The sequence below is a fragment of the Artemia franciscana genome, chromosome 2 (genome assembly GCF_032884065.1).
Source record: "Artemia franciscana chromosome 2, ASM3288406v1, whole genome shotgun sequence".
Lineage (NCBI taxonomy): Eukaryota > Metazoa > Arthropoda > Branchiopoda > Anostraca > Artemiidae > Artemia > Artemia franciscana.
Genome location: NC_088864.1, coordinates 22917298 through 22945242, shown reverse-complemented (window position 1 = coordinate 22945242; position 27945 = coordinate 22917298). Strand labels below are relative to the sequence as shown.

At 34.2% G+C, this 27945-nt stretch overlaps 1 protein-coding gene across 2 annotated transcripts; it reads left to right on the top strand.

Annotated features, from left to right (window-relative positions):
• Positions 1-186: 186 nt before the first annotated feature.
• Positions 187-27067, top strand: LOC136038941 (heat shock protein 83). Of its 2 annotated transcripts, none has more exons than XM_065722451.1 (9): positions 187-358; positions 7802-8131; positions 12960-13202; positions 14379-14507; positions 16574-17011; positions 21179-21434; positions 22925-23157; positions 24732-25081; positions 26828-27067. In XM_065722451.1, the coding sequence occupies exons 2-9, from the start codon at positions 7802-7804 to the stop codon at positions 26943-26945; spliced, it is 2097 nt and encodes a 698-aa protein (XP_065578523.1). In that variant the 5' UTR covers positions 187-358; the 3' UTR covers positions 26946-27067. The 2 variants fall into 2 exon arrangements, with proteins under 2 accessions (XP_065578523.1, XP_065578531.1); XM_065722459.1 differs by having other exon boundaries at positions 226-345.
• The last annotated feature ends 878 nt before the right edge of the window (positions 27068-27945 follow it).

The window sequence follows — 27945 nt, the reverse complement described above, 5'->3', positions numbered from 1 at the left end:
TAAATTACATTCCTATGTCTACACATTTGTACTAGAATCGTTTATATGTCAGGGATGGGCCTCCACAAAAGGTAATTTTATTGAAAGTTTTATTATGAGAGAAAAGCAGAAAAATCTAGAATCTTCTATGTCTATATTGCCATCTAAACGGGTCTTATTTTTAGAGGGCAAAACTTTCGAAATAGGCTTGAACTTTCCAAGTGCTTTTCCGTCTTGAATATTCTAGAAGGTGTTACAAATCTCCAGTATTTATTTACCGGGATCACAATCCTAAAGCTTAGTCTTAAATTTGGAATTAGAAGAATCAACAACTAGAAAATTTAACCCACTTCGTGTTGAATAAGAGTAAGCATTCAAGGTAAGTAAGTGTAGGTGACAAACGCTTCTGGTTCAGAATACGTCAGGCCTTTATTTTGGATTTATCTTTGAATAGGCCTATCTGATGGCTAAATTTAACTAAGGGTAAAATTCTAGTTTAGTGACTTGGCTATCTTGAAAAGGGGTTGGGTTAGGCTGAATTATGTCCTGGGAAGGTATTTTAAAGTACCCACTTCCACTATTTCTCCCTCTAGAGGCCCTGAAATTCGCCTACATGACAGGTCTATACCTATTGAAATTTTGACAAAACAACATTTTACCTTAATTTTCAGTTACCAGTTGCTTTTTGGTCAATGGTCCTATTGCCTGAACAATTGTTTAGGGTCATGAAACTATTGTTAATAGATGCATTTTGACTTTTTGAATGTCTTTTTGTCTCTTGCAAAATTACTGCAAACTCACCATTATGGAGTTATTATATGTTAGCACATTAGGGGGGGGGGGGTATACAGCAATGGTTAGTTTACATATTTAATATATGCTCTGCTTTATCCCAACCCCCCTGATGTGCAAATATATAGCCCAAATTTGTTTCTAAACTATTACAGACTCTCAATTTCAAATATCCAATCAACAAGAATGGAAATTATTACAATTCTATAGGCCTATGTGTAAATATAGGATATTTGGGCTGCAATAACTCCATAACAGTGAGTTTGCAGTAGTTTTGCAAGAGAGAAAAGATGTTCCAAAAGTCAAAATGCATCTATTAACAATAGGTTCATGGCCCTGAACAATTGTTCAGGTAATAGGAACATTGACCTGCTTTTTCTCTGCCTTTAGTTCTGAAAATGAAATTCCTATTATTTGAGTAGAATTTTGAGCCATATCAATGTTTTTTTTACCAAAATTTAGGAAATATACTTGCATATCTTTAAAACCTTATAAGTTGGGATTGAGCATAGTTGTGAAGCTGAAAACGATTTTGTTGTACTTCATACAGGCAGAAGATCTATTTTGCAAGGTTTCACTTTTATAACACACATTTTTAAAGGTCATGGACCCTCTAGAGGGAGAGGGAGTAGAGGTAGGTACTTCAAAATATCTTCCCAGGACATATTTTAGCCTTTAACCTAACCCCTTTACAAGATAGCCAAAAGTCAATCAACTAGAATTTTACCTAAATAAGTTCTGGACCAGTTATAGACAATAATTGGCTGCATTCTTAAATCAGGGCTCTTTGCTATCCTGGAAAGTAGATCAGTTAGTAAATAAAACTAGTAGGAATAGAATTAAGACCAGAAATGTTAGTCTACCAGAGAAAAAAAATTTCAAGCTACTACCTTTACTAGCTGCTTATTTCTAGGGCTTAAAATACTGGATGGAAGGATTTGCTTGCAAATCTAGCTCTTCTCCTTCAGGCTTAGATTCAGATTCAGGTGACTGTGCCTGTTCTGAAGCCCCTCCCCACAAAAGTCCTGAATATGGCCCTGAGGATTATATATCAATTATTACCTCTACCCTCCCATTGTCTCTCCCTTAGAGCTAACTGTATTTATGTGAAGATCCTTTCAAAACAACTACTGAAACACAAGGGCTGCTAAGCTAGGATAAGAATTTCTTTTAGACACTACCTAGTAACAATTCAGTTGGTAGCAATTGGTTAAAAAATAGGCTAAATCTTAGAAAAGGGCACTGGAACTTCTGATTTCCAATTGACTGAGCCCCCTCCATAGCTTTTTTGACCACCCCCTTCACATGAAGCACCTCTTGAAAAAATAAATGAGCAGATATTAATGCACTCAAACCCTCTTAATATTAATACACTAATGTGCATTAATATTAATACACTATAGATAATGTAATACAATTGTCCCTGACATAAATCAGAGTGTAGAAATTTCAGTTTCCCTCCAAATGAAAATCCAGCATTATCCAATGGGAAAACAGGGGGGAATCTTACAGAGGGGGTGGGGTAAACACCAGCTCACTGGGAAAATATGGCATGAGCGCAACATTTCTCTGAGATGTCAAAATAAAAATAAGGACATTGATTCTGCTTTGGCCCTCTACATTTTTGAAAATTTAGGTCATTTTGTTCTTTTTGATGAGGCAACTTAATGTTTGAAGCAAATAGCTCCCACATCCTTTTAGGAAGGCAATTGAAATTAAAAAAAATCCATAATTAGAGACCTTGTGGAATATTTCCCATAAACCCAATTTACAATAACTTAAAATCAAAGGATTCAAACAACATTTTTTTCTTTAGTTTAAATTAAGATCATCTGACCACACTTTTAAAGAAAATCTGGTTAGTAGACAAGCTATGCCAATCACTAGGTAGGGAATTCTTGCCCAATCTAATTGGCGTGTCTTTCATTTATTCTGGCTTGGTTTGTTTGATTCAGTCTTTCTTCTGCTCAGTTAGAGCTAATTTGAAAGGTTAGTGTTCTTTTTTTGTTAGAGCTGAAGACAATTGGGTGGAATTCCATGACAAAATTTCTGCCTCTATCATTATTGCTTCTTTTTTGTTTGCTGGCTGACATTACTGTCGTTTTTCTTAGCTATTTAATTTTTTTCTTGTTTGCTATGTGTTGATTCTACTTGTAGCCCTTTTCTATTTTTAATAGTTCACAGAACCAATGTAATTCTTGTTGAGCTAATATTTCACCATTTTAAAATTATAATTAACTGTAATATTATACTTTATTGCTCTGATACCAAGAGACCTTAGTCAGAAAGATGGCCTTTTAAAACTGGGAAACAGCTATGCACAAGACAAATTGATATTCAATCCTTTTTCTGTCAGCCTTTTTGTGCTTTTGTGCTCTGAAAATTGAAAAGCATCATAAAATATGTAAGATGCTGATAAAATAATGGTAAAATTGCTAAAATACCAATTTTACTGGAGTAAAATTTGTACTAAATCAGAACACACTATCTGCATGCAGATTGTCAAAAGGGTGTATCTAAAAAATTGATTTGGGTATTAAGTTAAAGCTTAAAGGGAAAGATCAATTCACCAAAAGGTAATTTATGAATGCTACTATTAATACTACTATCTCTACTAAACTACCCCAACCACTACTTCAATTGTAACTATATACAAGCCTAAAAGCATTAAGATAAAAAGGGCACATCAGCAATATTTTGGAATACCTTATCAAGATGAAACTTTCCAGAGTATCTTGAAGGGAATATTCAACTGACAAAAAGGCAACATGTACATGCTGCCACTGCTACTAACATAACACTATTACTGCTACACCTCTCCTGCTACTACCATTATTGCGATGATGCTAATACTATTAAGGCTAAGTTTACAAAGAATAAAACTTGAGAGAACATCACAGGAAATTTGGACTAAATAAAAGACTATGTGCATGCATATTGTCTAAAGGGCATATTTCAAGAATGGATTTGGCTATTCAGTTAGAACTTTCAGAGAATGCCTAATGGGGAAGATCAATGGACCAAAAGGCAATATGTGCATGCTACTACTAATACTGCTGCCACTGCTACTACTACTCCAACTAATACATCTATTACAACTGCACTTAAGGGTTTGAAAGTGAAGTTTTCAGGGAATATTAAGGTGGAAGTTGAACTGAATCACAACATGCCATCTGTATGCAGGTTGTCAAAGAATGTATCAGCAATATTTTAAAAATGTTTTGGTAGGTCAAGTTGACTTACAGGGCTTGTTATAGGGATTTTGAACTAACCAAAGACAATATTTACATCCTAATGCTACTCCTTCTACTCATATTACTGCTACTATTAATTCTACTATTATTACTACTGGTGCTACTGCTGCTAAAGCTGAGAGTATGAAGGCAAAAAACCTGGGGGGTATTGAAGCATTATTTCACTAAATCAAAGCACACGATGCACATACAGGTTGTCAAGATGATACATCAGCAATGCTTCAGGAATGATTTCCTGTATTAAGCTGAAACTTTTAGAATGTGTTGAGGGGGGGGGGGGCATTGAAGGAAACTAAAGGTGCTACGTGCATGCTGTTACTAATGCTACTACACAAGCTAAGGGTGTTAAGGTGAAGTTTTCAAGCAAAACTTAGGCAGATATTGAACTAAATCAAAACAAACTGGGAGCATGTAGATTGTCAAAAGGGTGACACAACAATATGTCAAGAATAGCTTACATTGTTAAGTTGGACCTCGGGGGTTAAGTTGTGTTGAATTTTGAACTAGCCAGAAGGCACTATGTGTATGCTATTAATACTACCTTGATATCTATAGCCAATGAGACTAAGGGTATAAATGTGAGACTTCTAAGGAAAGTTAAGGGGGAGTTTTAATCAAATGAAAAAAACTATATGTATGAAGGCTTTCAAAAGGGCATATAGTTTAGGCAGCACAGCGCTATCATAGATAGCAATGTTGCAGAAACTTTTAAAGGAGCTAATCCAATTGGAAATCAAAAGTTCTAGTACCCTGTCTAAGAGTCAAATGTGACTGGAGGGAAAGCAGCTTTTTTCCCAAGCCTATTAATTTTCCAAATATGTCCAATCAAAATGTTGAGATTTTCAGCATAGTTGAACAGTCCAGCAAAACAGTCTAAGGATGTTGGGTATTTTAACCCACTTGATTATGCAGTTTACCCATTATTCCTTGAAACTAAATGTTGCTTTAAAACTAAATCAAAAGGCATTGTGCATGCTGGTTGCCAGTAAGATGTCTCACCAGTAACCCGAGAACAGCTAAGAGTATTAAGTTGAAACTTTCAGTGCTACTACTATTACTATTTCTGTCCTAATTTAACTAAATCAAGAGTATAACTGTTTCCAGGTTGTCAAAGAGCATAGATACGTTTATTTGGGAATGGTATTAAGTTTTATTTTTCGTCAACATGAAGAAGTATAAAACTAAACTAAACAATAGCATTTGTGTCCTAATTATTGTTATGGTATATGTTTGTTAAAAATTGTTAAAAAAATTCTCCAACATACAAATAGCCAGCCAAACTATGGGTTCTTATAGGAAATAGCATTAAAAAGATTTTTAATATTATTTTCTTTTTCCATGAAAAACACAATGTCAATAAAAAACAAATAGAAATTAATTTAAAACAAAATTTTTCCACAAAATAAGTTTTCCAAAGAAAAGTAAAGAGCTCTATTAAATCAAGAAACGAGCAGAAATAAATTCAAATAATCCTTTAAGCGTAAAACTACCAAATCAATTAATAAATGGACCCCAAAAGAAACAGAAATTACAATAGGTAACTTAAGCCAAACTCAAAATGAGCAGATATTAATACGAGTAGACCTGGCAATTCCCCATACCCTCTGAAGACCAGAACATTATTTGTACTTTATTGACAAAAAAAGAAGAAATAATGACTGAGGATTGATAGTTTAATATACATATGCTCATATTTATTCCTTAAAGTTTTAATAATTTCTATAATTTAAGTCAAAAAAGTGAAAACATCTAAAATGTGTTTTGTTTTCAGTAGTGCAAATTGTATAAACAGCAGAAAGACAAGGTGAAGATACCACTTGATTCCTTTTTTATGCTCATTCCAAATATTATAATCAATTCCCTCACAAATACACCTCCCAGATGGCGCCATATGTAGTCCAAGCAATAATCTATTTGAAAACTAAAAGAAAACAGTGAAATTATTAATTTGTAGAATCCAGGATGCTTCAACTAATCAGATTATAATGTCTCCTTTTGTCATCGACTTTTTTAAAACTGTTCAAAATAATGTGTTGCTAAATTATGCACTCGGTTAACAAAGGTCAGCACCCCTTGTTATTCCAATGATATCTTTTTTTTCTTTTTTTTTTTTACTTGATCTCAATGTAAAAATTTTAAAAGAAAGGATCATCAGCACTATGTTGATCTTTTCTGATTATTGATGAGTTAGGGTATTTTATTGTATTTTCAGTAGCCATTCTTGTAGAAATTGCAGATAGATCCTTTTCTACTTAACAAAATAACACCATATTTGATTTTGTCATGATCAAAGTTCAAAATGTTCCAAGCCACATAAGACATGTACACTGTCAATTTAATTTATTTAAGATTTCAAATGCTTCTTGAAATTGTGTTTTTTCTTTTCCTGTGATATTTTCCTGTTGTAAATTGTGATAGTTATTTTTATGTTTGAGCTGCTTTTGCAGCCAGGCATGCAAGAGTTACCTCATCAAAATTTTCTCAAAGATTTTTTGAGAGATACAGTTGCATCAATTCATGGAAATGTAGGAGGAAGGGTGAAAAAAGTAATTTTTGAAATCCAGGGAATAAACAACTTTGTTGATTATCAATATTTATAATGAAAATTTTTTTTTTAGTGAAAATAGCAAAAAAGAAAAAATTCAAATCTTAGGGTAAATGAAAATGACACTTGTTAATCATTCAGAACACACTCAAGTCATTGATGTGAATGCAAGATCAAAGAAAACTACCAATTGACGCCACTGTAGGAATTTGAAGTTTGTAATTATAATTCAACTGTAATATTTTATTTGTTATTCCATTTATTGAATAAGAAACACATTAAAAGTACCAAAGGACAATTGATATAAATTGTCATTTTCTTCTTAACGATATAATGTAAAGGGACAGTTTTTCTCTAGAACATTGTCTAGGTACATACTGAAGAAATCAAGGAGTTCAAACAATTTATGACATTAAAGGGGGAGGGCGGGTAGGGGCATAAACTGGAGGCACAAATGTAAAAACACACGCCTGGTCTCAAGTGTTGCTGAGGTGGTTTCAGACATAAATCTGTATGCAAGTAAAACAAAGAAGAAGAAGCTAATTTGTAGTCTAGGACAGAATTGAAATTTAAATAGAAATGTACTGTATAATTTGATCTCCAATTCAGCGTTAATTCCAAATCTAACAACTGTTACTGTCAGAGTTGGGCCTCAGTCCCCTCCCCCCTTCACTAATGAATGCAGATTTTGATTTGGCAATATGGAAGATTCTGCTAATTTTGTGTGTTTGCTTATCAACAGTTAGTTAATAATGCCTATAAAGCCAATTATAGAAAAAACCTTGTTGGATGTGGCACTAGGGTATATACAAAGGTTTTCTATCCTATGCCATAATTTTACTTAAGAAACTTTACAACCATTGACTAGTCCAAGTACAAAGTGACCTGTCTTGAACACATTATTTTTTGCTTCAGTTAGCCTACAAACCAATAGAGGAAGAGCTATTGAATAATTCAGTTTAAGGCTACTGCGATTGGTTGCCTTTCAACTTTTCATCATCACTTTAAAGAGGATGGGGGAGTACTTGGAGATTTTTTTTCCTATGAGAGGCAAGTGAATATCAGAAAGCTTGTCTTTGGGGGGGGGGGGCTCTTTCTCAGTTTTCCCTGGACAACTCTTATCCTGTCAACATTTCTCCTTCAATCCATGTGTGAGGACATAGCATGGGTTGTGGAATATTTGTTTATTTCAACACAGTTTCTTAATTTCCTAATTTATTCTCTTTTTTAGATGTCAGATGTAGAAGTTTTTGCGTTTCAAGCTGAGATTGCTCAGCTTATGTCATTGATCATCAACACCTTCTATTCAAATAAAGAGATTTTTCTGAGAGAATTGATTTCCAACTCATCTGATGCACTGGATAAAATCCGTTATGAATCTCTAACTGATCCGTCAAAATTGGACAGTGGGAAGGAACTCTATATCAAAATTATTCCCGATAAGGAGGCAAAGACACTCACAATTCGTGATACTGGTGTTGGTATGACAAAGGCAGATTTGGTGAACAACTTGGGTACCATTGCAAAATCAGGGACCAAAGCATTTATGGAAGCTTTACAGGTAAGAAGCTTTTCAATGTTATTATGATGATGAAGTATTTACTGGTCTATGGCTCTTTTGTCAGCAAAAAAAGATCTCATTTTTGTATTCTTCTTAAAATAAGTTAACCTCTGTAGATAAAATAAAAAGAAGATGTTTAAAAATGGATGTAATATTTTGAACAATGGTGGAAAAATAAATAAAAAAAACTTTTTTTTTCAGCAATAATAATAAAAGTCTGAAATATTTTGGCTACATATCTGTAAGCCTTCAACAACAGGAATAAATATGAAAAAAAGGAAAAAACAAAACACAAACAATAAAAACATATATCTCAATAATTTTCAGTAAAAAAATTGGACAATATGTGAGTTTATTATGTGAGTATTTATTGTTTGATTTTTGCTCCTTTTTTTCCTTTTTTATGGCACTTGGTATCTACCAAGTGACATATAGCAATTGCAAATTCTGTTGGTCTGTCTGTCCTGGTTTTGCTACTTTAGGCACTTCCAGGTAACTAGGACGATGAAATTTGGCAGGCGTATCAGGAACGAGATTAAATTAGAAAGTGTCGTTTCCTCGATTCGACCATCTGGGGGGAATGGGGGACGGTTAAACCGGAAAAGTTAGAAAAATATGAGGTATTTTTAACTTACAAACAGGTGGTCAGATCTTAATGAAATTTGATGTTTGGAAGGATATCTTATCTCAGAGCTCTTATTTTAAATCCCGACCGGATCTTGTGGCATTGGGGGGGGACCTAAAATCTTGGAAAACGCTTAGAGTGGGGGAATCGGGATGAAATTTGATGGAAAATAAGCACAAGTCCTAGATACGTGATTGACATAACCGGATCGGATCAGCTCTCTTTGGGGTAGTTGGGGGGGGGGGGGTTAATTCTTAAAAATTAGAAAAAATAAAGTATTTTAACTGAAGAACGGGTGATCGGATCTCAACGAAATTTAATATTTAGAAGGATAGCGTGTCTCAGGGCTCTTTTTTTTTAATCACGACCGGATCTGGTGACATTGGGGGGGGGGGGGGGTAGGGACCTTAAGTCTTGGAAAACGCTTAGAGTGGAGGGATCGGGATGAAACTTGATGAAAAAAAATAAGCAGAAGTCCTAGAGACTGATTGACATAATCGGAACGAATTAGCTCTATTCGGGGGAGTTGGGGGGGGAGGGTTAACTCTGAAAAATTAGAAAAGAATGACGTATTTTTAACTTGCGAAGGAGTGATCGGATCTTAATGAAACTTGATATTTAGAAGGAACTCGTAACTCAGATCTCTTGTTTTAAATCCCGACCGGATCCAGCGTCATCAGGGGGGGACTGGAAATCTTGGAAAATACTTAAAGCAGAGAGATCAGGATGAAACTGGGTGGGAAGAATAAAAAAAAAGTCCAAGATACGTGACTGACATAACCAGACCGAATCCGCTCTCTTTGGTGGAGTTGGGGAGGGGGGAATAACTCGGAAAAATTAGAAAAAGTGAGGTGTTTGTAACTTACGAACGGGCGACCGGATCTTAATGAAATTGGATATTTAGAAGGATCTTGTGCCTTAGAGCTCTTATTTTAAATTCCGACCAGATCCTGTGACATTGGTGGGAGTTGGAGGGGGTAATCCGGAATTCTTGGAAAACGTGAAAATTGGGGTATCTTTATCTTACAAATAGGTGATCGGACCTTTTCTAGAGCTCGTACCATATGAGCTCTTGGCTCTTCCGGCCTCGTCACAAGTTCCATATGAGCTCTTAGCTCTTGTTATATGTTCTGTTTAATCTAGTTAAGTTTTTTTTCTGATTGAAAAAGCCAAAATATTCAAACTTTTATCGTTATCAATGAAATGAAAGGGTGTTTTATCTTCTACTATCTTATCTGAAATATTGTACTCATTTTTCTATATTTACATTCAGTTTTATTTGTAAATGAAAAGACAATGTGGTTTAAGAAATTATTTATATTTTTCGAAGTTTAAAGCTAAATTTTTGATATAGGCTTTAACTTCATTCTTCCAAGCAATTATTCTTGATTGGAGCTTTCAGCAACTGTGCATGGATCGATAAATGGAAACAGAAATTAGTTTGTGCCAGATATGTTAAAAGGGAAAGTTCTTATAGGTTATTTATCCTTCAAGTGGGTTAGAAAAGATGGTTTATGCACAGCTAAATGGTTTTTTTCACATTTACAAACTTTAGAGGTCTCTTTGTAGAGTAATGGTTTCCTCCATCTATTGATGCATTCACAGTCAGTGAAAGCTTTTCAACTTACCTGGCTATTCAGGGGAAAGACTTGTATTAACCAGCGAAGTCATGATACCAGTATTGGCTTTTCATCAAATATTTGGTATTAAAAATTAATAGGTAAAAGTTGGTAAATATTAGCTTCAAATACGCTGCTTAGAGGTACAACATTCCTGGTTCCCTTCATTTGTAAATAACACCTAATGCGAAGTGTGATAATACTAAATCGATTAATTTTTAATTGATTTGCTAGAATTGATTTACATGGTATAGTTAAAATTTGAATATTCTGTATTAATTGTATCAAATCCTAAAGAGTAAGTATGAATGACATTTTCTAAGGATAACTTACTTACCCGAGGATACTATTAAAGGCAAAAAAAAAGTTTAAAAGGACCAAAAATCTTCTACTCAGTTTGAGATCTGTAATTATCTATTTTTAACTGTCTAATTTATATTGGGTTTTAGTAAAGTAACTGAGAATAGATGAATAAAAAAAGGAGATAGAAATTTTATAGTTAGTTTCAAATTTAATAACTACCTAGTTTATACTGATTTTTAAAAAGAAGGAACGGAAAAATAAGTTACTCATAACACCCCATTGAAGATACAAATTCTCTTAATACTTAAGCCAAATTATGCCAATGTTTAATGTAAAAATTTTCAAGACTAATCAACGTTACAAAATTAGGACAACCACAGGCAAGGAATGATAACAAAATGCCAAAGAATGACAAGACACAGCTTTACATAAAAAAAGCCTTTATGTCTAAATATACTAAAATAGAGAATAATTTTGTTTTCTTGCTAGCAGGAAAAGTTGAAGTTTTTCAAAACCAAAACTGAAAGTATGGGATGATTAGAGGGGCGGTTTTAAGGGCACGTGCTCCCTCCTCTCCTAGCCCAAAGGGTTGGAACCTGCAATAATTACGTGGGTGGAGGGATGAAAAACATCAGCGAGGGAGACAAAGATTTGTTGGTGTAACATTAATTCTGCATCCGCTCCTGGGTGGATATGACTTCTGAATAGTTCTGAGATGTCATGACTGGACTAAACTCTTATTTTTAGTGTTAAAGATTTTAATTATCTTTTAGTAAGATTTTATAATGCATTAAGAGTTATAGTTCCTTTTTTAATTTTTTTTTCTAATGTGTCTTTGTGTATGAAATCGATATATCCATAGGCTGTTTGTAGCGTTTTTTCCGTTATGCAATTATCAAAAGATAAACTAGGTTTACTTTTAAATTTAAAACTGTGGTTTGTTTATGGTAGGATTTGTTCGGCTGAAACGCCGAGAATTAGTGTCTTGATTATCTGTATAATTACTGTAGTTTTTTTGTGTTGCCAGCTAAATGGTATCTCTGATCCAGATACTTCACTAGGTTGTAGCAATCGCTTCGAACGTGATTCAGATGGGACAGTTTCTGCCCACTGATTAGTTAGAGTTGGAAATCTTCCTATTATCAATTTCCTGAATAGTCGTTTTTTTTCTAATATACAATATAATCTAAAACCAGCTAATTAGGATTTATTCTTCAAGAAATTGTAGGAGCTCTCATTCTCAGTCACATCTTTAATCATATCACACTTCTATAGTCGCACATGTATTGTCAATTGTGATAGTAATCAAATTTATAGTCACATCGCATCTAGTGGGAAAAAGTGAGCTTAGTTTGAGCCAGGCAGCTTTCTTTCTTAATAAATCATCTTTAATTCATCCCAAATATTCCGTGCATGTATCATTTAGGGTTAAACTGGTCCATGTTCTGTGATGACAACCATGCTCAAACTCGAGGATTCTTAGATATTTCCGAAAAATTAAAGCCGTAATTACCTCTGCTATTATGCAGCTCGATATGAAAAATAGGGCAAATATTGTACTGATTAGATTGATGAATCTCTGTGTAGATATTTTTTTAGTATAACTTGTAGTCACAATCAATAATATGATTTTTTACAAGCCTTACCTACTGCTCAATATGATTTGATTTAGCCTTCTTTGTTTAAAATAAACGACCTTACTTTTTTCCATGCTCTGGTTTTTTCATGTTCTTGTTATTTTTCGTTCAACCAATTAGTTATGCATATATAATTTCCCAAGGGAGGATCTTCTTCCAGGGGGTCTTTGTCACCCTTGAATCAATGTGAGTGAATGGATATTCTTAACAGATTATAGTTGACCAAAACCACCACACCAGTTCCTTAAATTTTCCTGAATTGAGTATTCTTTTTTTAATGCAAATCGGTCATGACTACAATCAAATGTCTCTTAATTTTAGAAGCGAATCATTAAGGAAAAGGTTCAAAAATAAGTTGGTAAGGTTCGGCGTAGTACAGAATTATTTATTGCAAGTCACTCAATATTTACTGAACACTTCAATCATTGTATATTGTATAGGGAATAAGATTGAGATAAATAAGATGTCTGAGGAGAGTCAAAACTGCTGCTTTATTTGTTGTCCAGGAAGAAGTCTTCTAATCCTGACTTGAGTGGATTTTATTTATTACAAAACTAGTACGTTTTTTTCTCGCGTTTAATTCTCACCTTATTGTCTCAGTGTATTGTTATTCGGCACTAATTCTTTTTTCTCCTCCTTTATAGGCTGGTGCTGATATTTCCATGATTGGTCAGTTTGGTGTTGGTTTCTATTCTGCATACCTTGTCGCTGACCGTGTTGTTGTCACTTCCAAGCACAACGACGATGAACAATATGTATGGGAATCTGCTGCTGGTGGTTCCTTCACCATTCGACCAGACAGTGGTGAGCCTCTTGGACGTGGAACCAAGATTGTACTTCATATGAAAGAAGATCAACTAGAATACCTCGAGGAAAGAAAAATTAAGGTTTGTAGGGTTTTATTTTTATAGAGAAATGGGAACGTTCATTATTCTGTATTCCCACATCTTGACTCTTGTTCACTGTTTTGTGTGTTGTGTCTAATTCTTAAATTCACATAGTACGGCGAGGTTCTGGCCGTGTTGAAATGTTTTAATTATGGTGTTGAGAATTGGAACTATTAACCGTCTAAAAAGAATATTCCAGAGAGATAAAGTCTTACTTGTCCAATCCAACTTGTTATATAATGCAGTAAATTTATGTTTTTTTTTTTTTTTTTTTTTTTTTTTTTTTATGCTGTCTGCATTTTGATGGTTAGAACTTTTTGACTTTTATGAAGAAATTTTTGATTTTACAGTGTTGAACATGCGCTAATCTGTGCGCCAGAAAGAATTGAAACTTGGATTCAAGCTTAAAGTTTGATTGTTTTATCTCAATATACTAGTATATAGTCATTAGTTCTATAGAAAATGCCAAACCTTCATTTATCTTTCGATCACCTGAGTTTTAATTTGTCCTCTCACCGTTAAATCAAATACAGGTCATTGATTTTGATTTTTCGTAAAATGGATAAAGGATGGATTTTTATAAGTAGATGTAAGAAACAAAATGTATTGAATTGTCTTCCTTCATGGTGGTATTGCATATGTCCTTGAAAGAGGTTGATCTAATTTTGAGGTTATAATTACTGGGACTGCTTTGTATATGTTGTATATATACGTATATGTCCCCCAAGAGAACAGTTACTCTACTAAAAAACATTTAAAATAAATAGGACAAGTTATAAGAATAATCTTCTTGGTTAAAAATTGCAAGCTGAATTTTATTAGTTTATATTTTTACCTTTTTGTTTATATTTTTAAAGTTTATTAATTTTTGATTGGAGGCTTTATTTTAAATATCTCTCGGCGTTAGATAATATCAGAGTTTAAAAAAATCTAAAAATAAAAAATTTAAGAGGTGGAATGAGCATACAAAAACTTGAGATTAATTTGAAAAATTTTCGACACCGTGTTGTACTCAACTGCTATAAAAATTGATTTAACTCCAATTAAAGAAAGTTTGTGAAGAAAGAAGTTTTAGTTGATTTATGTGAAGGTTGTGACTGCGAACTGTATTCAATTAGATATTAATTATAAGTGTTTCCTTATATTTTTGTCTTAATGTAGCTTCTTTTTTTACAGGAAATAGTTAAAAAGCATTCTCAATTTATTGGCTATCCAATTAAATTAGTCCTGGAAAAAGAACGGGAGAAGGAAGTTGAAGAAGAAGCTGCAGAAGAGAAAAAGGAAGAAGAAGAAGACAAACCAAAGGTAATTTGTTTAGACGCTACATTCAGTTATACCTTAAATTGTTAGCATAGATTAGAAGGTTAAGAGTTTGTCGATTGATAAACTATCTGAATCAAGCTGCTCATTTGTTCATGCAAAATTTTGATACGAAAACGTTCCCCGGCAGAAAAGGGGAATATTTCTTGTCAAATTTTGTGGAAAAAGATTACTTGCATATTTTGAGAATTTAGGATTCTAGTCATAAAAATTGCTTAAAATTGCAAGGTGTATAGGTTAAAAATTATTTAAGACAAAATGCTCATGGATTTTTTGCGTACCTAACTACTTTTCTTTGTTGCTTAGCTCTAGACAGCCTTATCAAAAACTATCTGCTGATCTCTAATTTACACTCCTCATTCTTATTGCTAAAAATAGAGCACTATAGAACGTTTAAATGTCTACTAGTTGTAAGTGATGAAAATTTTATTTTCATCAGATTAGTACAGATCTTTAACTTGTATCTCGCTGTTATAACTAAACATTGTAAGCTACACAAATATATACTGCTTTGAAATAAGGAATTTAAAATTTAATTCAGCATCTCTTCAATGCAGGACATTGTTCAAAGAATAATCTTTCCACAGTTTGTGTTAACTATTAGTGGCATTATAGAGCACGCTCCTTGCATTTTCACTGAGTCAATTTATATAATAAACTTTTTGGCAAGTGGCAATTCACTGATTATAATTTACCGTGAAAAGAGTTGAATTAAAACGAAAGTTTCCTTTGTCTGAAAATCCTTTAAATGCAAAAATGTTGATAAATACATCGGCTTAATTTCCTCTTGCATAGCGTTCAATAGTGCTTAATGTAGTCAATTTTCGTTATCTTGGCGTTCAATAAAGACTTGTTACTATCAGGCTTTTGTCCCAAAGCGCTTATTGTGACTTGTTGAAGTCATTATTTTACCATTGTATTTAAAGCTCATCAAGGGGAAATTCTGTCTTATTACAGAAAGAAAACTCTTGATGTAATCAACAAAGCACAGTAATTGTGCTTTGTTGATAAGTCATTGGTGCCGCCTTTGCCGAGGGGCTAGAGTGCTAGACTTGAGGCACTTTCCGTGAGGAAAGGTGTTCGATTCCTTATTTCGCTGGTTATTTGGTTTGAACGGGATCAGTGGCGTGACTGTAAGCTCAGTCAGAGTCAATCCAGCTCTCTAAATGGGCACCGGGAGAAAACTTTGGAAGGTTAACAGCAAGGGTGTGCGAAAGCACAGCATGGCTGGCCCACAACCCGCATTGCACATCTTGGCTGAAGGGCCATGAAGCGGATGTCATCACCACTTGTATGAATTGTAAAATCCAATGCCATATTCTTTACTTTTAACCATTGTAATATAATTGCAATAAACTATAGAACGTGGGATTAGTCTCCCCTTGATTGCGTCGATCTTCTTGCTCAAGCTTTATAGCCCTAATTGTTCTTTTTGATATTGTGGATGTGCAATCGTTCGCTATAAAAGAGACAATCCCACAAAAAAGAAATGTAAACTGGTAGTATATTAGAGTTGGAATTGGTTGTCACTTATTAAGACTAAGATCCAATATGTATTTCTTTTTTAAACAGAAACTGAAACATGTAGTATTCAGTATTTATTAGCTGTTGAAATTTGTTCCTTTTATTATTTAACGCTACACATTATCTGCGTTACTTTGAATCCGTTAGTCGATATGTTTCAAGTTGTTGAAGATTATTTTGTAAGTACATAAGCATTAATGCACATTACAAAAGTTGATTCTTGTGAAGGTTTTGGACAATTTTATTTGATCGTAAGCATAATACCACCGTCTTTTACAAGTAAAACTTGTTTTATTCTCGAAGATCCAAATCATGATTTCTACAACTGCATTTGGTGAACATTAGCTAGATCTTTCGCAAAAAGGTCAGAATTTTTTACAGTATTTGGCGCATATCACCACCTTTTAAGAGGAAAAAGGTTTCCGTATTAAAAATCGTTGATGTTCTTATAGTTGGACAAACTTGTTATAATTCATGCGAAATAATATGGCTTGGCATATTCATATTCAATAATCATTATATTTCAGGTTGAAGATGTTGATGAGGAAGAGGAGAAGAAGAAGAAGAAAACTGTTAAAGAGAAATACATTGACGAAGAAGAGCTTAACAAAACCAAGCCCATTTGGACGAGGAACCCAGATGAAATCAGCCAGGAGGAATATGGCGAATTCTACAAGTCTCTCACCAATGACTGGGAAGATCACCTTGCTGTAAAGCATTTCTCAGTTGAGGGACAACTTGAATTCAGAGCTCTACTCTTCGTCCCAAGACGTGCCCCTTTTGACCTCTTTGAGAATAAGAAACAGAAGAACCATATTAAGCTTTATGTACGACGTGTTTTCATTATGGACAACTGTGAGGAGCTCATTCCCGATTACTTGAATTTCGTCAAGGGCGTGGTCGACTCCGAAGATTTACCATTGAACATTTCCAGAGAGATGCTGCAGCAAAATAAGATTCTGAAGGTGATTTTCTTCTTGATTTTTTCGGATGAGGGCTATTTTTCGTATGCTTATGGCATTATTTGATTTATTGTTGTTGTTTTTTTCTCACAGAAATAAATAACAAAAGCTTTGTTGGCAGTTTTGATGGAAGGACATATTAAGAATATTTAAAAAAAAAGATTTGAAATAACTAGCAATATGAAAAAAGGAGTTTTCAAGCAGTGTTACCTATTCCCCAATATATATATATATATATATTGCCTTCTGGTCAATAAACATCTCTCTCATAAAATCCTGAAAGTTTCAAATTAATATAATTAGCCATTGCTATGACATTGCTGATATGTCCTTTCCATCACCTGTATGTTCATCTACTTCATGAAATTTTCATCTCAAAGCTCTTAGCCTTTCAAGTAGTTACAATAGAAGTAGCAGTAGTAGTAGTAGTAAATGTAGCAGTAACAGTAGAATTAGCAGTAATGTACACTTATTGCGTTTTGGTGAGATGATATTCCCCTTTAAGCATTCTCAAGTTCCAACTTAATCCCCAAATCGATTCTTGAGATGTGCTATTTTTAAAATGTGCATGCACATAGCGTATTTTGGTTTTGTTCAAATGTCTTGTCAATGCTGTAAATGGATTAGTGTGGTAGTACTAGGGGTGGTAGTTGTAGTAGTATTGGTAGCATGCAAATATTGCCTTTTTGATCATCTCCCTTATCATTTCCTGAGTTTTCCAAATTAATAAACTCAGTTATTCCTATGTTACACCCCTTCGACAATCCGTATACACATGTATACGGTCGTATACAGCATGTTTACAACATCTGACAACCCATATACAACATGCTTTGATTTAGTTCAGCACTCCCCTCAACATTCTCTGAAAGGCTCACCAGAATGCTCTTCGTCTTTTCGGAAAGTAAAGTTCAAACGTGCATACCTCTCAATAAAAAAAAGCTATGTATAAATGACGAGCGAATTGCCTGTCCTTATCCTTAGGACTATGGGAAGGTTGACATCCCCAAAGACATAATTACTCTACCTTTCAATAATGTGAAAGAAAATTAATCTTTTCAAATTCTGATCTGATGACGCATCGACTTAAATTAGCAAATAAAGTATAACTCATCTACAGAAGAGCATTAAGGTGTAACTTTCTGCACCTAGCTTTAGACTACCATGCTAAAACTAAGGAATCAAAAAGAAGCTACATATATGGATACATGTTGAGTGAATGTTTCTGTTGTTTCTTTAGTAAAATTTTGGTTTGGTCATTCTTTCCTTCATGTTAAATTTTCTCCTTCTGATCCTTCTGTGTTAAAAATCTCCGTAAGACAAGGTGTGAGACAAGGTGGAGTTTTATCTCCATCAGTTTTCAAAATTTGTATTGCTGATATTTTAAATAGTCTTCCAACAACTTACCTTTTAGGTAGTTCAAATGTCTAATATCTTGCTTATGCAGACGATATTCTTCTCATTAATAGAACTAAATCTGAACATTCGGCTTCTGTTCGTTCTATCTCTACTGCTTTCTCGAATGTAGGTCTAACCCTTAACCCTGATAAATGTGAATTCCTTCTTTCTGATCCTTCTCCTAACCAATCTTCAAGACTTAATTATTCTGAATTTAGCGTTCCGTGCGTGACTTCTTTAAGGTGGTTGGACATTACCCTTACTAACAATTTAGTCTCTTTTCGTAATAAAATTGTTTCTGATGCTAAGGTAAAACTTCAAGTGGGTTTTTCTAAAATTGTTGCGAACAGGGAGAAATGCAACCGCAAAGCCCTTTCACAAATTTATTCTTGCTTTTGTGATCATTCGGTTTTATATCTTTCTGGATTGTATCCTGTTTTAAAAAGAATAGATTTGAAGGCTCTCAAGTCATCTTATTTTCGTTTCCTCCGTTTTTTGTTATATATTCTTCCCTGGTACAAGAACAGTGATATGGTTACAAATTTCGGGGCTCCAGATATATTAAATAAACTTAAAGTGCTACACCAGAAACTATCCGCCTCCATACATTTTGCTATTAACCCTTTTCATGATCTTCTAAAATGTTTTCTACAATAATTTAATGTGTTATCAGAAGTTGTTTTTTTTTGTTTTTTTTTCTGTATGTTTGTTTTTATACTCCGCTGTTTCAAGTGGGTCACAAATAAATCATTATTTTTATTATTATATCAATTTAAAGCCCTCAAGTTCTTGCTTTTGTAAATCAAATCCCAAGTTAAAAAATTTAATAGATTAAAATAAGCAAGCGTTTCAGAATTTGTGTTTAATGAAGCAATTTTTTGTCGCTTTCCTTTCTTTTTCGTTTTTTGCTCTCTGATTTTCTCTTTGTATGATAGGTTGAATGCTCATAATAGTGATGTTAGTTTCAAGGATAGGAATACTCCAGCTTTTTATAGGTGTAATAATTTGCTTTCAAATGAGTGCCCGAATATAGTACCCATTAATGAGATAGTTTTGAGGATAATATATTGAATAAGCTATGTGCAATAAAAAATAATGTGTATTTTCCTGTACCTGATCGTGGGGATAATAATAACTTGACTCTCAAACATGATTGGCTAAGACAAACTGACCACTTAAGAGACTACATACAAATTTTTACTGATGGCTCCAAGTCAGACTATGGTGCTGGTTGTGCAGTGGTGGTCCCCAGTATGTCAGTTTCATGTAGTTTTAAGATGCCAGGCAGCCTGTCTGTTTTTTCAATTGAGATGATTGCTATTTAAAAGGCATTGGAATTTATCAAGTCATATGGGTATGCCCGGAGTTGGATGATATGCTCTGACTCAGCATCAGCCCTTAAGTACCTGATGAATGAGCATGAACCTAGTCGTGAATTAGTTCGTAATATCCACCAAATAGTTAGGTCGTTAGAGCTAGTGGGAAATACTATATTTCTAGTCTGGGTCCCAGTAAATGTGGGAATTGCTGGAAATGAATCTGCTGATATAATGGCAAAGTGGGGTATTTTAAATGGTCAGAGTATAGGTGTAAAACCCACTCAAAATGAATATTTTGCATGTATTTATAAGGTGTTGTGTGATAGAAAGACCAATAATTTTACTAGAAGTTGCATAAATTCAATTTTAGAACTTTATGACTATAAGGCACCACCTGATGAACTTGTGCATGATATTAGATCTGTTGCTGTTACTGTTTTTAGATTGAGGACAGGTCATGACAAAACCCGTTCAGTTTTACATAAATTTGGGAGAGTTCGCTCGCCCTTCTGTGATATTTGCAATGAGTATGATAATGTTAGGCATATTCTCATGAAGTGCACAAAATATGAAGTACAGAGAAATTTGTTTAGAAACCAAAGTATCAAGTATTTTGGTGCATTTACAATGAGAGCAATCCTAGGTCAGGCTAAGTCCCCAAAGTGGGTCCATAGAAAGACTATGTTGTTGTTGAGTAAGTATATAAATAGTTGTGATCTACATAACATTCTCTGATTTTTATTATATATTTTTTTAAGTTATAATGTATTGACTTTTATATTCATTGTATTGACCTTTCTATTTCGTATTTATGTTTCCTTTTTATAGATGCTTTAATTGTAGTAACTGTATTAACTTCTATTTTTATTGTATTGACCTTTTTATCTATTTATTTCTTCTTGTACTTTAGCCTTATTTAAATCGAAGTATGTTTCTTTTCACAGATATTTTAAGCAATATTATCAGAATAGAGGTGTGATATACATACTAGTGCCAGTGTTTTAAGCAAGAACACTCTGTACAAGTTATTAGTACTCTCCCAAGATATCTAAGTGTTGACGTGGCCTGTGCCAAAATTTTATTTGTGTGTCTCAAAGTGACACACTTTGAGAGACAAAGTTCACACTTTGGGGTTCATAAGCCCAAGTTCGAAAAGAGGATCGCACGTACTCGAGCGGTTGATTCGCTCAAACGTCAGCCAAACAACATCAACAAGGTGGAATGCTTGATAATCGACTGAATATATTTTACTCTTCCAATTTGTTTCTGCTTCAATAGAAAAGGCCACTTTCAGGCTTTTGTTTAAAAGGCTGAAGATGTTGCTATAGCAGGGAGGATTAAACTAGGAAACACCTTCATCTTTACTTTCAATTTTCTTCTTATTTAAGTCGTTTCAGTAATTACGATTTTGATTTTACAAGTGGATATGACAGTCAGTCTTGTTCTTTTACAGGTAATCCGTAAGAACCTGGTTAAAAAATGTATAGAACTCTTCGAAGAGATCGCTGAAGATAAAGAAAATTACAAGAAGTTTTATGAACAGTTCGCAAAGAACCTGAAACTTGGCATCCACGAGGACTCAACCAACAGAAAGAAGCTTAGTGAACTCCTTCGTTATCACACAAGCGCATCTGGCGATGAAGTCTGCTCATTCAAGGACTACGTTTCTCGCATGAAGGAGAACCAAAAGCACATCTACTACATTACAGGTACATTACGGTTAAATCGTTATTCTGTGGTGCAAGAGCAGCCATACTTTTTAATTTAGAATGGAATCAAGTTGTTAGAGGGTTGCGAAACTGAAGCAGGCGGTTAAATCTGGGTTTTTTCTATCGTTAGATAGTGAATGTTTTTAGCATTGCAAAAGTCCACCAAATTCTTTATTAGTGTTGTGTCAAATTTGAAGGTCTATCTTGGATTTCATAACTTCACAATGAAGCAAAAATTAGTTGTAAAATTTGAAGAAGAAGTAATTTTGAGGATCTAAATAAAAAAGCCCTTTCATTGCATCAGTCAAATCGGACTGAAATTCCATGACTGCTTCTCGTGTTTAATGGAATACTTTGTCTGAGTTGGTTAAAAACTGCTACTTATTTGGCTCCTTCAAAAGAAGTGTAAAATTATTCTTGAAACACGGATATTTTAATTGGATTTTCTGGCTTTTTTTCTTTGTCCCCGTGCGGTTGATGTCAGGCCTTGTTGGAATTGTCTGTTTTATTTTTATTGTTCCTGGCATTCTGCTGCAGCTTGCTTTTCAGTGGGTACCTAGTGATGGGCTGCTGCTGGTCATCTTTATTTTCCTTTTTAATGTTTTCTTTTCCTCTCTCTCTTGTACTCCAGGCTCTAGAGCCTTGCGGAGGGTATAAAATGTTTTAGGTATGAATGTGCTTGAAAATGCATAAATCTCATTTGAATAAATATAATCTAAAGGAATTGCAGGATAAATGCTCTGTGTTAAGTCGTACAATTATAAATACAGTGTGAAATGGCATGGATCTTCATCACCTTCCTAAAGAACAATCTTGTTTTCGGATATGAAGTCTACCTTTTCCATATTTCACATTAACTGTCAAATCTATCTTTTTTGCAAGTGATTAATGGAAGCTGGTTTGTATTAAGGAAGTTCGTCTGTTTTTATACAACTTTTCTATTATCCGCTAAGTTTTCTCATGGGTGATTAACTTCAGATTCCTAATTAAGTTTATATCTTCAGTAATAGGGGTTCAAAAATTATAATTAATATAAGGTGTTTTAACTGCTAATTGGTAATGGTAGCTTTTAAGATTTGTGAATCACAGACAAGTGAATATATGGAAACTATTGCATATCCCCAGAAAGGGCGAGGTATTCTCTCTCTGAGATTGATCCAAACTACCCGCCTCTGTTGCTCCTCGACAAAATTGAGAAACAGCAGCTTATAAGCCACCTTTTCAAGTACTGATTTAAATCATCTGCCTTTTCCAAGGGCAGGAACTGCGATCTTTCTTGCAGTTTCTGAGTATAAGAGGTTTTGGTTGACTGCTGTGACTTCAAACGCTGTTTTTTTTTTTTTATAGATAGTATTGGACTGATAAAAACGATAATACTTTCTTCTTTTTCTTCTTATTTATTTTTTTTTTTTTTTTTTTGCTGTCTAGTGTAGAGATAAACCATTAAAAGCTCATGCTTGTACTGTGTTTACAAACATGTTTGATTACAGGTGAAAGCAAGGATGTTGTTGCTCATTCAGTATTCGTTGAGCGCGTTCGTAAGCGAGGCCTTGAAGTTGTTTACATGGTTGATCCAATTGATGAATATGTTGTTCAACAGCTCAAAGAATATGATGGCAAGACTCTTGTCTCAGTTACCAAGGAAGGCTTGGAACTACCCGAAGATGAGGAAGAAGTCAAAAAGAGGGAGGAGGCCAAGACCAAATTTGAGAATCTTTGTAAGGTAAATAATAGTTTGAATGTAGGTCCCTATTCGGTCCAAATAAGGCTTTTAGGCTTACCTTAGCTTTTGGTTCTTAATCTTAAGTTTGTTAAAGTTTCAGCTTACAAAATTTCATTGCGTTTAAGCTAAAAACGAGTTAACTGGTTGTAATACGTGGCTTACATAAAATATAAACTAATCCGCCTTTTGGACGTGGGTGCTATCATTACGTCTACCGTTTATTTATGTGCTTGACAATACGGCAGCTTTTGCCTTTTTTTTTTTTTTTTTTTTCTTTTTTTTTTCGTTGTCTGAGGTTGAATATGAATGTTTTGTTGAATATTTGAATGAAAAAGTCACCTGATTTGTCATTTTTGGATATTCTATTTAGGTTCACTCTGTAGTGATTCGTATAAAAATAATATAATTTGTATTTTCTCAAAAATTCACTCTTCTGCCAGTGGCAAAGAGAATGGGAAATTTCTTAAGAGTTATGATCTTACGTGATTCAACTCGGAGAGACATGTATTAAAAACTCCCAGTGTCACTAAAAGTAAATGTCTGGCGGCTTCATTCAAAACATAGAAATATGGAAGAAAATTGTATATTCGATACAATTAATCCACGTTGCAATAGGATTAAAGCCGGTCTACTAGGAGCATGACTCTGTTTTCTTTATCATCCTCTGAATTTTAAGGGACCTGAAGAACATGAATGAAGTAGTTGTGACTCAAAGTCGTTAAACGCTAGATGGTACTAGTGATTTTGTTTCTGACACCATTGCGAGTTTTCATTCATGTTTCCTTTACTCTGTGGCCAATAGTAGCAGAGCTTCCACTTCCAGTATTTTTTGCTTACTATTAAATGGGAATAAATAAGGTAAATATGTGAGTCATCCTGAGCTAATACTCAGGACATGTACGAATTCAGAAGTAGTCTGTGTAGTAGACTGTGAGTCATGTGGCAATGACAGCGTAATTTTATTAGGGAGTAATATAGGTTTAACAGGTAAACTTCACAGTATCCCTCGGATGTACAATTAGCAGAAGCCCCGTAATTTCGACTGCTCTCAAAACGATGCTTGTAGTTTGATTCGGAGTGATTGTTCGACAAGCAACGGAGTGCTTGTCGAACATCATCTTTCAACAATCAAATCAATATGTAAATAGGAACAACAAATAACTTACTAGCTCATGTTTGTCTCGACATGACCATTTTACTCGATCTAACATTTAGGGGGAAAACTGTAATGTCTATTTTGTTACATTGAATCAATTGCTTAAAAATAACTTGGGAACTCCATGTGGCAAATTGCTTTTGTGAAGTGAATTAAAATGTTTTGTTAATAAGAACAAGTAGTTGTGCTGTATTCAAGATTGTCGAGACAAATAAGAGTTGTGTGAATTGCTGTTTATACTCGATATTACGTAGGTTGTTGTCATCGTTGACTGAGGGCTGAGATTCAAATGATGTAATTAGTGAAAGTAGTAGACCGACAACCGTGAGGACACTTCATTATACTGATGTGTTTAACAGTATAACAGGGGCTATATGACTAATATTCTCCTGTTGTAACCTTGTTTCATTTTTTATAGGTCATCAAAGATATTCTTGATAAGCGTGTTGAGAAGGTTGTAGTTTCTAACCGTCTTGTGGAGTCACCTTGCTGTATTGTTACATCTCAGTATGGTTGGTCTGCTAACATGGAGCGTATCATGAAGGCTCAGGCTCTCCGTGACACGTCCACTATGGGCTACATGGCTGCTAAGAAACACCTTGAAATCAACCCAGATCATCCCATTATGGAAACTCTTCGAGTCCGTGCAGATGCTGACAAGAACGACAAGTCCGTCAAAGATTTGGTCATGCTTCTCTTTGAAACATCTCTACTTTCTTCTGGCTTCTCTTTAGAAGACCCTCAAGTTCATGCTCAGAGAATATATCGGTAAATTTTTTCATCATTTTCAAAATTTCATTTTAAACAATATGGATATTCCTTAAATAAATTTTTCGAGGTAACAAAGTGAAAAGGAAGATGGCGTTTAGGGTTTTACTTTCATTTAATGTCTTTCCTTTTTTTTAAGTTACACTGTAAAATATCCTGCAATGTGTGGGCTTGCGTTTATTGTCGCTTGGATGAGTTGCTAGTAGTTGTAATATCAGTGTGGCATGGTTTAAACATTATAAATGGGATGAAAAGCTATTAAATCTAACTGTTAAAGACTATTAACTACTATCAACTATTAAATGTTATTAAATCAACAAATGCAAAAAATACTTCATTAAAATATAAGAAGGCAAAGTGAAACCAGTTATAGGAATACGAGCAAAATGTTGGAAAAGAATAATCAGGGGAGAAATTAAGAAAATCAATATCGTTAAATTATCAAAACAAGTAAAAGAAAAGAACTATAAACTCTTAATTTAGCTTTAACCTAAATTATTCTTTCCTTGTGTTAACCCTTGGATGAATCATTTTTTACAAGTAGAACACAAAATCGGTAGTTCTCATAGTGAAGAAAATAGTTGAATGAATTACTTGGGGGCTAATATTATATTTTCTTTTGTGTTTAGTTTGGAAGCAATGTTGACTATTTATTTCAATTTCTAGTGATGTTAAAATTATATTCGTTAAAGTTAAGTGTTACCCTCTAGTCAGAGGTGTCACTAGTGAAACGGTTTTTTTTCCTTTTTTTGGGGGGGGGGACAATGGATTTTACCAGCTAGCTGGTCATTTTTTCCAACTGATTTGGGTGATATTGCTATTAAAATTCTTTGAGACTGATCCTCTTCATTCATTTTACATTGTACACTTCCATCAGACCATGAGCGTCTCAAAGAAGAGTACGAGCATATCGGTTTGAGTATTAAGACTGATATAACCATTTAGCTATAAAGGAAATAGATGTTCGATAACTTAAATGCGGCTCTAAATTCCTTTTGCTAGCGAGCTTACTTACCTGGTTAATTTTATTGGATTTACTTATTTACATGCTGTTGAAAGTTCTCACTATTAAAGTAAATCTGAAGGGAGCTAGCTGCAAATCTGGTACTGAAAAATCTATGCTCGCAAAATGGATGCTGTCCCAGGATGACTTGACCATTCCAGACTTCTAGTGAGTATACCCAGAGTATTTTATGGTCATTGTTCTGAAATTTGCGGCTCTGGGCATAGTTTTATACCAATTGCTGTAAGATCCAGGCTGCTTATGTATCCCTGGCTTTCAACAAGTAGAGCACACCGATCTCGGTTTTAAAGCACACGGTTCCTGGCCTACTCTTTGTTGCTCCTGTCTTGTATATTTTTGATCACGGTAAGAGGGAGCAAGTTCCCCACTTTATTTGAAGTATTTGATAGACCTGCCAAAATGAACAGGTAACTCCTTTCTGCAAAGGAAGTATCTATTGGTATAAGTAGCTAGAGATATTGAAAAGCATTTTTTTTTTTTTTTTTTTTTTTTTTTTTTTTTTTTTTTTTTTTTTTTTTTTTTTTTTTTTTTTTTTTACCTAGTACCAGGAGTTTTTCGATCTTTGGTCTTTTCTGTTTGTTCTGTGTTAGTAGATGTCAAAGTTTATTTTTTGTTGGTTGTTTTGATTTCTTTTTACTTTTACTTCGTGTTTTCTGGGCCTACCCAATTTTTACATGACAGGGTATATATAAAATCCTCTAGATAATGAGTATTTTCTCTAGGATGGTAAAACTCGGTTTGGGAATTGATGAAGATGAGACAGTTGCTGTGCCAGATGAGCCCATGCCCACTCTTGAAGATGATACTGCTGATGCGTCAAGAATGGAGGAAGTCGATTAATAGCTTTACATGTGTATAATATTTGTTTTTCAAGATCTCTTAAATCAAACGTTTTCCGGATATTTTTAAATAGTCTTGTATTTACTTCTACTTTATTAATAAATCACCCAAACTACGATCAAGACGATTTCTTATATTACTTGGACCAATTGTATTGGCTTTATTAGGTAAGGATTAAAGGTGCCAACCCTCCAAATGACTTTACCAGTCTTTTGGAAGCATTCTAGCCTAACTAAATGTTTGGATATGTAAGAAATTGCTTTATTTTTATTGAAAGACCTGTAGTGAAAAAATGGTGTCGATATGTTGTTTGTAGACAGGCTGAAAATCAAAATGAGACTGAAGGAGATTCTCTCTCCCTTTTTATGAACACTTATGGGGACACCCTCTGAATAAAAAGCGATTGTGAGAAAAGGCCTTAAGCAAGCTTTAGTCCTACAATAACTAAACAATTTCAGTGAGTAGATTTCAAAGCTGACAAGTAAACCGAAATCGTTAGCTTTTCGTAGTTACAATTTTCTGGTGAAGTTGATCGCTATGGTCAAGTGTGCGACGACCTATGTCGTTGTCTAAGGTGTGAGAGGCTTCCGAAGAGAATTGCTTCTGCTCTGCGGTAACAAAGACTTGTGAAATTTGATGAACTTGACTAATCAGTTCGTATGGAAATAAAATGAATGGTTGGATGTCTTTCAGTTGATGTTAAAAAGTAAGAAAGGTAGCAAAATGTTTTGGCTGTATAAAACATTATTTTGTAAACCTTTTTCAATTCGGGTATAAGTGTTTTTAAGTTCTAAGTCAAAGCGTATATTAAGGTCCCAAGCTGTCATTTTGATGTGGGCTTAACTAGTTAATGAGTAGACAGGGTCCTTTGCATCTAACAGCAAAATTCCAGCGTGGTCGAGGAATTTCCCGAAACTGTCATTCCAGCGGGACTTAGGCCTTCCTCTTGGAAGTGTCCAACCGCTGAACTATATATCTTGCATGAGGAAAACAGACTGGA

What these genes read in the sequence shown, in the direction of transcription:
- LOC136038941 (XM_065722451.1), top strand. Translation starts at nt 7,802, where the DNA reads ATGTCAGATGTAGAAGTTTTTGCGTTTCAAGCTGAGATTGCTCAGCTT. An exon ending in CATTTATGGAAGCTTTACAG is followed by an intron (nt 8,132 to 12,959) that starts GTAAGAAGCTTT and finishes CCTCCTTTATAG; the next exon opens with GCTGGTGCTGATATTTCCAT. An exon ending in TCGAGGAAAGAAAAATTAAG is followed by an intron (nt 13,203 to 14,378) that starts GTTTGTAGGGTT and finishes CTTTTTTTACAG; the next exon opens with GAAATAGTTAAAAAGCATTC.